The following is an 11,532-nucleotide window of genomic DNA, read 5'->3' on the forward strand; positions in this document are numbered from 1 at the left end:
AAGAAAGCCTTCCTAAGTGATCAATGCAAAGAAATAGAGGAAAACAATAGAATGGGAAAGACTAGAGATCTCTTCAAGAAAATTAGAGATACCAAGGGAACATTTCATGCAAAGATGGGCTCAATAAAGGACAGAAATGGGATGGACCTAACAGAAGCAGAAGATATTAAGAAGAGATGGCAAGAATGCACAGAAGAACTGTACAAAGAAGATCTTCATGACCCAGATAATCATGATGGTGTGATCACTCACCTAGAGCCAGACATCCTGGAAGGTGAAGTCAAGTGTGCCTTAGAAAGCATCACTATGAACAAAGCTAGTGGAGGTGATGGAATTCCAGTTGAGCTATTTCAAATCCTGAGAGATGATGCTGTGAAAGTGCTGCACTCAATATGCCAGCAAATTAGGAAAACTCAGCAGTGGCCACAGGACTGGAAAAGGTCAGTTTTCATTCCAATCCCAAAGAAAGGCAATGCCATAGAATGCTCAAACTACCACACAATTGTACTCACATCTCACACGCTAGCAAAGTAATGCCTCAAATTTTCCAATATAGGCTTCAACAGTGCATGAACCGAGAACTTCCAGATGTTCAATCTGGATTTAGAAAAGGCAGAGGGACCAGAGATCAAATTACCAACATCCACTGGATCACAGAAAAAGCCCAGAGGATTCCAGGAAAACATATAGTTCTGCTTTATTGACTACACAAAAGCCATTGACTGTGTGGATCACCACAAACTGGAAAATTCTGAAAGAGATGGGAATACCAGACCACCCGACCTGCCTCTTGAGAAATCTGTATGCAGGTCAAGAAGCAACACTTAGAATAGGACATGGAACAACAGACTGGTTCCAAATTGGGAAAGGAGCACATCAAGGCTGTATACTGTCACCCTGCTTCTTTAACTTATAAGTAGAGTACATCATGCTGGGCTGGATGAACTGCAAGCTGGAATCAGGACTGCTGGGAGAACTATGGATAACCTCAGGTATGCACATGACACTACCCTTATGGCAGAAAGCGAAGAGGAACTAAAGAACCTCTTGATGAAAGTGAAAAAGGAGAGAGAAAAAGCTGGCTTAAAATTCAACTTTCAAAAAGCAAAGATCATGGCATACAGTCCATCGCTTCTGGCAAATAGATAGGGAAACAATGGTAATAGTTACAGACTTGATTTTCTTGGGCTCCAAAATCACTGCAGCCATGAAATTAAAAGACCCTTGCTTCTTGAAAGAAAAGCTATGATGAACCTAGACAGCATATTAAAAAGCAGAGACATTACTTTGCCAACAAAGGTCTGTCTAGTCAAAGCTATGGTTTTTCCAGTACTCATGTACAGATGTGAAAGTTGGACCATAAAGAAAGCTGAGCACTGAAGAATTAATGCTTTTGAACTGCAGTGTTGGAGAAGACTCTTGAGAGTCCCTTGGACTGCAAGGAGATCCAACCAGTCCATTCTAAAGGACATCAGTCCTGAATATTCACTGGCATGACTGATGTTGAAGCTGAAGTTCAAATACTCTGGACACCTGACACGAAGAACTGACTTCTTGGAAAGGATCCTGATGCTGGGAAAGTTTGAAGGCAGGAGAAGGGGATGACAGAGGATGAGATGGTTGGATGGCATCATTGACTTGATGGGGATGAGTTTGAGCAAGCTCTGGGAGTTGGTGATGGACAGGGAAGCCTGGCGTGCTACAGTCCATAGGGTGGCAAAGAGTCGGACATGACTGAGTGACTGAACTGAACTGATACTAGAAGTTGGTGAATATTCTGGAAAAATAATTTAACAGTGTAATGCTTCTCAGGGGTTCTGGGAGTGGTTTATGATTTTAACTGAGGTGGTCAGGTGATGAAGAACAAAACTAGAGATTCATTTTTCTTCCTTTTGGTTGTTTAGTAGAGAGCTGGTTCAGCAGTTTTGAGTTTTCTTCATAGTGGAACAGCTGCTGGCTTCACAAGCTCCCCTTCCTAACAAAGTCACTTGGATGACCAGTGCTGTAGTCTCTTTGGCCTGCTGTAACAAAATACCATAGACCAAGTGTCTTATAAACCCTAGAAATGCATGGCTCATGCTTCTGGATGTTGGAAAGTTCAAGGTGAAGGTGCTGACAGATTTGGTATCTGGTAATGACCTGCTCTCTGGTTCACAGAAGGTGCTGTGTGTCCTCAGTTGGTGGAAAGGAATGAGGACGCTCTGTGGGACTTTCATAACAGCACTAATCCCATTCATGCGGGCTTCATTCTCATGACCTAAGCACTTCTGCAAAGCCTCACTCCCTAGCGCCATCACATGAGGCATTAAGTTTCAACATATGAATTTGGAGGATGGTGAGGGGGTCACAAATATCTGGTCCGTAGTAAATGGGGAGTTTTTACTATTATAAACTCACATAAATACCCTAATCCATCTGAAGAGCAGGCTACTGAACTTTGGCCATGGCACCGGCAGAGCTTCCATGCTCATCCTCAGCAGTAGGACAGCGGGAATTTAGGGGACTGTGTGCCCTCTAACTCCTTCTTTGCTTGTATATCACCCCACCCCCTGCAATAATCTCAGGTTTTTCTCTGTACCGCATCATACAACTGGTATGTGTCCATGGCTCTTTTATGGGGCATTGGGGTAGGCCTCATTCTGAAAGTAACTGTTGAGTAAAAACTCAAGGAAGTGCGCACAGAGGAGCCAGTGCAAAGGAAGGCGCATATGTGACGTGTGCAGTGTGAACAGAGCAGCAGAGATGGAGACAGAGAGCAGATCAGCCGATGTGCAGCTGTGGAAGACTTTAGCTTTTACTCTGGAAGAAATGGGAAGCCATTGGAAGGATTTAAACAGAGGGAAACGTGGTCTGACTGTAATAGGGTTGTTCTAGGGAGCCTGGCTGGGTACAGTCCATAGGATTGCCAAGAACAGAGCGAAGCGACAGAGCACATGGGCGCAGCAACAGTGCAGAAGCAGGAAGACCAGTCAGGAGGCTTATGCAGCAGTTCGGTAGCCTGGACCAACACGCATCCAGACAGGTGATATACTGAGTTGGCTAAATGTGGGGTTTCCCTGGTGGCTTAGAGGTTTAAGCGTCTGCCTCCAGTGCAGGAGACCTGGGTTTGATCCCTGGGTCGGGAAGATCCCCTAGAGAAGGAAATGGCAACCCACTCCAGTATTCTTGCCTGGAGAATCCCATGGACAGAGGAGCCTGGTGGGCTACAGTCCACGGGGTCGCAAAGAGTCGGACACGACTGAGCGACTTCACTCACTCACTCAAAATGTTCATTCAGGTTTTTGTATAATATCTTATAGAAAAATCTGAATGAACTTTTTGGCCAACCCAGTATTATGACGGTGACCCAGCGGGACATTCTCACACATCAGATGTGAGATAGAATAGCAAGAGAATATTCTAAGATGACTGCAGGGTTTTTGGCTTAAGCAACTGGAAGATTGGAGATTGTTTTTTTAGGGAAGTACTCAAATGGAGCCTAAATTCTACTCACAGCACTATCTAAGATGAGTGATTTCTGAATCTCAGTATCAACTCTCTCTCATCACTAATTTGTAAGCTCTTTTGAAGTCTGATGCTCTGTCTTAAAGAGTAAGCATTTAGAATAAAGTTCACATCTTGGTAAACTAGATGCCTATAAATAATCTGGAGTCCCCTGAAATGTCAAATGATCTCATTTTCCATAACAATAAGGCCTTATTATACTCAGCTTTTCTCGTTAATGGCTTTATATATTTAGATTGTGCAGCATTGAATACCGAGTAGCTGTTTATATTCACAGTAAGTCTAAGTACTCCTTGTCATATCTTTGAATTTTAGGTTAGAGGAGATTTGTCCACTTACCAGATGTCAGCATTCAATTAAATAAAACCAATATTATATATAATGAAGAGAGAGTTGATACTGAGATACAGAAATCACTCATCTTAGATAGTGCTGTGAGTAGAATTTAGGCTCCATTTGAGTACTTCCCTAGAAAAAAAAATCTCCAATCTTCCAGTTGCTTAAGCCAAAAACCTTACAGTCATCTTAGAATATTCTCTTGCTATTCTATCTCACATCTGATGTGTCAGAAAGTCCTGCCAGGTTACTGTCATAATTCAGCCAATCTGAATTAGTTTCTTCAGTGACAATATATAAAATATACAATACACACTGTGTATTTGAGAGAGACTGGGGGAACAGATATTTGATACTATGTCTATGACATTTGCTGCAAGTTTAAGAAGACATGACTAGGTTCCAAAATAAAACTAAGGTTAAGGATCACAAATTTAAATATTCATTAAATTCTCAACATGTTCTCTGTTGCTAGACCATCTGTAGATGATCCTGGTAAAAGGAATTCCTGGATCCTTCAAAGTGGGTCCACATAGGAACATAGTTCTTCAGGAAAATCTCTAGGCCACTACTGGGCCCAGACTCAGGGACAGCTGTGTTGATGATGGTACCATTGGTACAACTGTCTGATATTTTTTACTGATGACTTTTTTTTTGTTAACATCAATGAGTGTGAATACCTGTGGTTGTTCCAACTCAAGGCTCCGCATTAGGTCATTCCTGCCCCAGAGAATAATTACCAAATGCTTAGCCTCATCTTCAGTTATACAAATGATGGATAACTAAGTGGTAGTTCAAAAATACTTTGATTTGCTAATCAGTACCTTAAGGACAAGTGTTGATTGAGCTTGGTCTCTGCAGTGTACAAATTTCAAATGTTATTGAAAATCGAGTGGATTTTCATTCGCTCATGAACACGAATAGCCTAATCAAGGCGGAGCATAACACTTTAAAGCAATGCTAAATTAACCTTGACAACAGAAATATATGTGTCGATACCAGTTCACTAGTACTTTTTATTCTACTGTGAACATTGTGTTCCTTTTTTAATTGACATACTTCTGTGGCTCTGTCCTCTTAGTCAAGTCTCAGAACTGAATAATATTCAGTAGTTATTTGCCAGTCAGTTTATAATGGTTATGCCAATAGCTTCTGTTTCTATTAGAAAATGTCAGTATTTCAAGTTTTAACTTGGAAGAGTTAATATTTGACTGTGCTTTTAATAACTCTTAATGAGAACTATCACTAGACTGTGAAGTGAAGTTGCTCAGTCGTGTCCGACTCTTTGCGACCCCATGGACTGTAGCCTACCAGGCTTCTCCATTCGTGGGATTCTCCAGGCAAGAATACTGGAGTGGGTTACCATTTCCTTCTCCAGGGGATCTTCCCGACCCAGGGATCGAACCCAGGTCTCCCACATTGGAGCCAGACGCTTATGAGCCACTTATTTGCTAATGTTCCATAAACATTAGCCCATTTGAATGCCAGGTATCATATGAAATTAACCAGAGAGACCTACCTGGCTGTGATGGTCTCTCTGAGCATTGTTCTCCATCTATGCTAATAAGGAGTTGAAAGTATTTGAGGAAGGAGGAAAGTTAGGCCCTAAACTAAGGCATGCAGTTTGCAAATGATTATTTTAATGAAAAAGGTCTCAACACAGATTTTTAGTATTATCCCAGTGGATACAGATATGAGTAAAAGTTCTTTCTCTTAAGAAGCTTCCTGGAATAATGTGATGTACTAGCACCAGGCTCCCTACAGTACTAGGTGGTGAATGAATTTTAGGCCAGGAAGTAAAAGCAATGGGAGGTTATAATCCTTCAGTGTCCCCATTTGAACGTCACTGTTACTCAGCTGTTTCTATTCCATTCCAGGATATGCACCTACCAATAATTCTTACATTAGCGTCTTGGTACAGTTGGAGGAATATGGTGTAGAAAACATCTATCTGTACGTGTGTGTGGAAATAGGTGGATATAGTCTAACTATGGGCATAAATGTTTCATAGGTTAAACCATTTCACAAAATATCTTTATCAAATGCTTTATTCTGACATTGCTTCCATTTAGATTTAAGTCCATGCTTTCCTAGGGAGACACATTCTTTTACACTCTTATCCCTGTAGGTGCCAGGTGTTCAAATGCTGTTTTGCCAGCATACAAGAATTTAGGACCCAAAGACAGTGAAAATTGATATGTAGAAAGAGTGACAACAATAAGTCATGCTACAATGTGTGAAAACCAGAAAGCATCTTACCAGGACTTACAATGTTTGGCTGAGAGCTACATATTGGGATGTAAGAGGTTAATCCGTTTCTCTCCTGAGAAGATTCCTCAGGCCTATGGTATGGTTAATGCCATGAGACATACTGTATTTAATAGCTGTTCAGCACCTCAGGAAAAAATGAGAGTTGTTGTAGGAATATCATTGATAGATTATGGCTCTCAGGGATCTTGGGCAACAAGACATGAACATATTTCATGTTCTTTCCTTTGTGTTGTGCCGGTTTTTGTTGGAAGTTGAGCAGTTAAGTGAGCAAAGATGAGCTCAACGAATAGGAGGAGGCGCTATCTACCTAAATTTGAGATTTAAGTACCATTTAGTTGTGTTTTCATTGACTTCTTATTTCTTCCTTCTAGAGTTAACTTATCTTTTGTTATCTTTCAGACTCTTGACTTGAATTACCTTCATTAGAAATTTTGGGGAAATACCACTTCTTTTTATTACTCCATGGATAAATAGTCCCAGAGAAAGAATCAAGCATGGACACTTAGAAGTAATGAGCAGAATGAAGAGTTCTCCCAAACACTGGATAGGAATCTTGGCACCAGATTTTCTGCCAACAGTAGAGTTACGGTGCCATTTTCCTCATTCAGTTAGAGTTGGCGTCCTTTTCTCTCTTTAACAATAGATATAACATGACCTCGAAATCAAACAAACCAATTACATTGCATGGTAATATAAAGTCAGTTGCACAGATTATAAAATTAGTTGTATGGGCACATACTGCTATATTAAAAAAAAAGTGTAAGTTGGAACATGCGGTGGACTAGAAGAGAACCTTGATTATCAACAAGGATACACTTCAGGGTAGGTCAAATATGGGAGGCCACTTATGAAAAAGTGTCATGCATGCATCAATTTATATATGAACCCAAGAACCACTGAACCCCTCCTTTCAGTTCCTCTGCCCAGTCTGTTTGGTTGGAATCTAAGCATCCCCTTAATGAGCTACTGCTATTCTTAGGTACAAGAGTATGTTAATAACCCAGACTCTTTCAAGTTCATCCTTAAGGTGAGGTCTGCGTTCTCAAGAACCAGGATGGTAGCTATCGCATTCCAGACAGCAGGGCAGAATAAAGAACAAGAGAAGGGTGAAGGTGTGTGCCAGCTGCCTTCCCAAAGATGCCTCATGATACTTTTGCTAACATCCCATCCCAGTAGCAAGAACTTAGTAATAGAGTCTCTGGGCAAACATAGCTCAACCAAATAACGTATCACATGGCTTAAGGGAAGAATACACATTGGGAGAAAGTTTACAGTCACACTTCCTTTTCTATTACAATGGCACCTTGGCATCAGCAGGGAGAGTTTTACAACTGTCTAAGGTGGTACCTGAAGCAGAGCGATAGAGGCCGAGTAGGCAGCAGTGAAGAGCCTTGACTCGAGTCACACTGTGTAGGTTTGAATCTAGGTTGTTCTCAAATATGAGGAAGAAATACCATGGGTGTCTTCCTCTGAGTTGTTTATAAAACACTGAGCATGGCATCTGACTCTTTCAAACCATTTGATAATTTTAGCCCTGATTATTAAAAGTAAAGTGAGAGGTTTTTGAGCATCTAAATGCATAGATATTTTCTGTACATTCCTATAGCTGGGGGATATATTTACTCTCTTTTCCAGATATTTTATTTTTGGAAATAAGCTACCATGCACATGCTTGTTTGGAGGGTGAGGGTGGTTCTTAACAAAGTTTATGAGTGATTTTCTTGAATTTTCAGTGGGTTCTGCATATTTCATTGACGCCACCCTATCGGCTTTTATATCTCTTCTTTATATCAGTTATAATGTGAAGCGTATGACATTAAGAATTTACATGATCGCCATCTCCACCGATGTGGCAAAGTAGGGATTGTGTACCACATCAAAGAAGGCCAGCCTTGGGGGGAAGGGGTTCAACAATGGCAGCATGGAGGGGTATGCTGTGCTCACCTGTAAAGGGATGGATCGCTCTGAATTGCATTAATGTCAATCAAAATGTAAAAAATCTGGCTTGATCGTCATTTAAAAATGGTGATAGGAGACGAATGGGTGAAAATGAAGCTTGATATTTCAACTTGGATGTGACAGTTTTCTTAAGGTTATAGACAACGAAATAGCTGTGTCAAGATGTGTTTTGCCAACACCTAAATGCTCTTTGCTTCTCTCTTTTTCTTTCCTTCTCTAAGCCCCTTCTTTGTTCTGTGGGTTTTCTTTTGTAACTCCACCAGACTACAGCTTTGTCCCCCCTTCTTCCACTCCTTTCTGGTCAGGTACTGCTTTACTGCTTTTATGTGTCTTTTCAACTTGCTTTTGTTTGCAAGTATTTTGACTTCTGTGTATGGCTTCTCATGTAGATACATTTCCTCACAAACAGCCGCTCCAGTCACATTCCCACCATGCACTTTCCTTTTCTCTGTCATCAAGTCATCGTTTGTCTTGACATTCCAATCCTCTAGTTTTATGTGTGTGCTCATGTTATATTTCAGCAAGACATTTTTTCTTTCATCAGTTAGAAAGAACTGAGAGGTGAAAGTATAAAGGGAGAATGAAGTGCTTTATAAAACTAGTTTCCTTGAGGATCAGAAATTTTAGTTGGGAAAAGCCAGTGTTCATGTCTTTCCATTAAGAAAATAAATAGGACCAAAATCCCAACTTTATCTCCAAATATAAGAATAGAATTTAGTTCATATTGCTTTGAAGGATGACTGTTCATCTGCTTGTGCAGGGCATTCTGGTCTTAATTTCTGTCATTAGCCAGAGAATGTAAGGGCTGTTTATGTGACATGTAGGGAGTACATGATGACTGAATAAAGTATGTTTTCTTACAGATTTTTAAAATTTAACCTGTAAATCCCAATGGAATAATCAAATATAGTACTAGAAGGCCCTTACAAGTTATCTGGTATAGACCTTTCATTTTATAGGTGAGAAGAATGTGGCCCAGAGGGGTTAAAAGAACTATATAAGGTCACACAGTTAAGTTGATGATGGGTTTTTCCATCACTGGGGTGTTTTTACGTGCACGACTCTAAGAGTAGTGCCCCAGTAATGGGATGGTTTTCAGTAAGGAAACTATTAAAGTGGTTTGTGTCCGAACAGTAGAATAAAATGACCTATTTTTGCTCCCTTTACAGTTCTGAAATCTACAGCATTGCCATTCGTTTATCTTATGATGGACACCTGGAGACTAAAAAATTTCTATCATTGCAAAGCTCTGGAAAATAGGCCAGAGATCCCAGTCTCCAAGAGGACACAGTTTTCCAGGGTGACAGTCATAACTGTAGCTGTCTAGACACTGGGAACTGTTTAAAATATGATGTATGGCAATTCCCATGTTTTTTTTTTTTCCTTTCTTGTACTTAGTTTCTCTACCGTTTAAGGTTTATAAAGTTCCACCAATCCCAGATGAGTGATTCTCAGAATCACTGAAAATATAATTGAAAATACTTTATAACCCCAAGGAGCAACAGGTAGAGATGTTAATATGAAATGTGTTCTGAAACACCAGAGACGAACAGATGTCCAGCTTGAACTGAGTTTTCCTTTCGGGACAAGCAGATGAGGGCAAAGAAGGGGTTAGCTCCTCTCCTACTATTGAAAAAAAATCTACGTATAGGAAGCGAACACCCTGAATCTTGTTTTTGGTTATGTATTTCAGTAAAGATTTTCTATACCATCTGAGCCACCAGGGCAGTTCTATAAGATTTGTTTGAAACAAAGAAGATACATGGATGGTGTTTATTATTTTTTTCCATGAAACATGATTTAAGCTTCTTCACAAGTGAAATTATATATAAAAGAATAACTGTCTGTAAATAGTTTTAACTAAAAAAAGGCTGTTTGTGGGGAGGAGATGCCATTTGACTAGAAGTGATGACATGGATTCAGTAGGAGCCTTTCAGAGCAAAAAAAAAAAGTTAATTGTTTTGAGTCTTAGTTGAGGAGCTTACAAGATAAAAATGTGAAGCTTTTACCATAGAGGTTCTAGTTAAAAATGGACTACTGTGCCATCAATAGGAAATTTATGCTAGTTATTTGAGATTCTGTCACCCTAGATAGTAATTTAGATATTAACATTTTTCCTGCCAAACTACAAAAACTAGTCCCTGTTTGGAAGTTCCTGTGAAGAGCATGAAAACCGAATAATGAGTCTTTAAACTTTGTGGACCTGACTGCCGCTGGCTGAATTGAAACAGCAGTTCTGCTGCTTTCAAGCCCCTCTGCCATCATCACTAGTCTGTAGTGAAATCACGGCTGTGCATCTTGATAGCATCTATAACATCCATCTGACTAGCTTCTTATGATCGGTAAAGTGCAAATCCATTCTGACGCCCCATAATCTCTTTACAGTGTTAAGTCCAAAGGTGCTGGGCATCGCTATTGCTCGGTATGACTTCTGTGCCAGAGATATGCGAGAACTGTCCCTGCTGAAAGGAGATGTGGTGAAGATTTACACGAAGATGAGTGCGAACGGCTGGTGGAGAGGAGAAGTAAATGGCAGGGTGAGCGTCCCTCTCAATGTGATCATCGTGTAAATGAAGGGGGCGGGGCAGCCACTGGCACCCATGATGCTGGGGGGGAACCCCTCACTACCTTACAGTTGTCACCCTCCCAGGGTCCTGGCTCCACATGGGTGGTGTTCCTTACTGAAAACAGGGACTCCAGAAAAATGCATTGCGTGACTAGGATACTGACATAAACAAAGTTTACTTAGGCAAATTTGATGGCTTCCTTTTGGGAAAAGGGTTTAGGAGCATGTCAGTCCTTTTGAGTCTGTAAGCCTCTTTTTAAGTCTAGAGCATCAGCTCTATGCGGAGCACAAAATGTCTGTGAGAGCCACTGGTCTAAATTAGAAAGAGCAGGCATAGGACCTCTGTCTTTATATCTTGTTCTATAGCAGAAGAGGAGAGCATTTAGTAGTAGAACCTCTTAATTTACGTATTTGTGTCCTCACAGATTAGAACACTGTTGAAGTGTATTTTATTCCACCCTTTCTACCACTCACTCTATTGGGCTTTTAGCAGCAGTTTAAACCAATCCTCTTCATCTGCAGTGGGCATTGTGGGCATTAAACCCCAGCTTAATTCTGGGTGTTATGAAAATGAACTGCTCTGTTTGAAGTGCTGGATAGAGTCACATTGCTGTGTTGGTTGCTTTTCCTTTTTAGGTGGGCTGGTTTCCATCCACGTATGTGGAAGAGGATGAGTAAATTCCAGTCCAGCGTTGCACTGCACCAGGAATTTCAGAGAAGGGATTAACAGCAGCCTGTACAGCATTATGAATTCACTGAAGTGTTTAAAAAGCTGCCTTTCTGGCTATTCAACATCTTCTCTCTCTTTCCCCTCCTAAGTCTTAATGCTGGGATTTCTAAAGATGCTGGTACTGACAGATTAATGGCTCGCCTAGAGCTATGCAAGAAACAGCCTG

General features: G+C 40.7%; 1 protein-coding gene across 1 annotated transcript in view; it reads left to right on the forward strand.

Annotated features, from left to right (window-relative positions):
- VAV3 (vav guanine nucleotide exchange factor 3) overlaps positions 1-11,314 on the forward strand; it is a 425,860-nt gene extending 414,546 nt beyond the window's left edge. The window contains exons 26-28 of the mRNA XM_052637052.1: positions 8,292-8,375; positions 10,456-10,607; positions 11,273-11,314. Coding sequence (XP_052493012.1) covers positions 8,292-8,375; positions 10,456-10,607; positions 11,273-11,314 — 278 coding nt within the window. The remainder of the gene's footprint in view (positions 1-8,291; positions 8,376-10,455; positions 10,608-11,272) is intronic.
- The last annotated feature ends 218 nt before the right edge of the window (positions 11,315-11,532 follow it).

This window comes from Budorcas taxicolor, chromosome 3, assembly GCF_023091745.1.
Source record: "Budorcas taxicolor isolate Tak-1 chromosome 3, Takin1.1, whole genome shotgun sequence".
NCBI classification, from domain to species: domain Eukaryota; kingdom Metazoa; phylum Chordata; class Mammalia; order Artiodactyla; family Bovidae; genus Budorcas; species Budorcas taxicolor.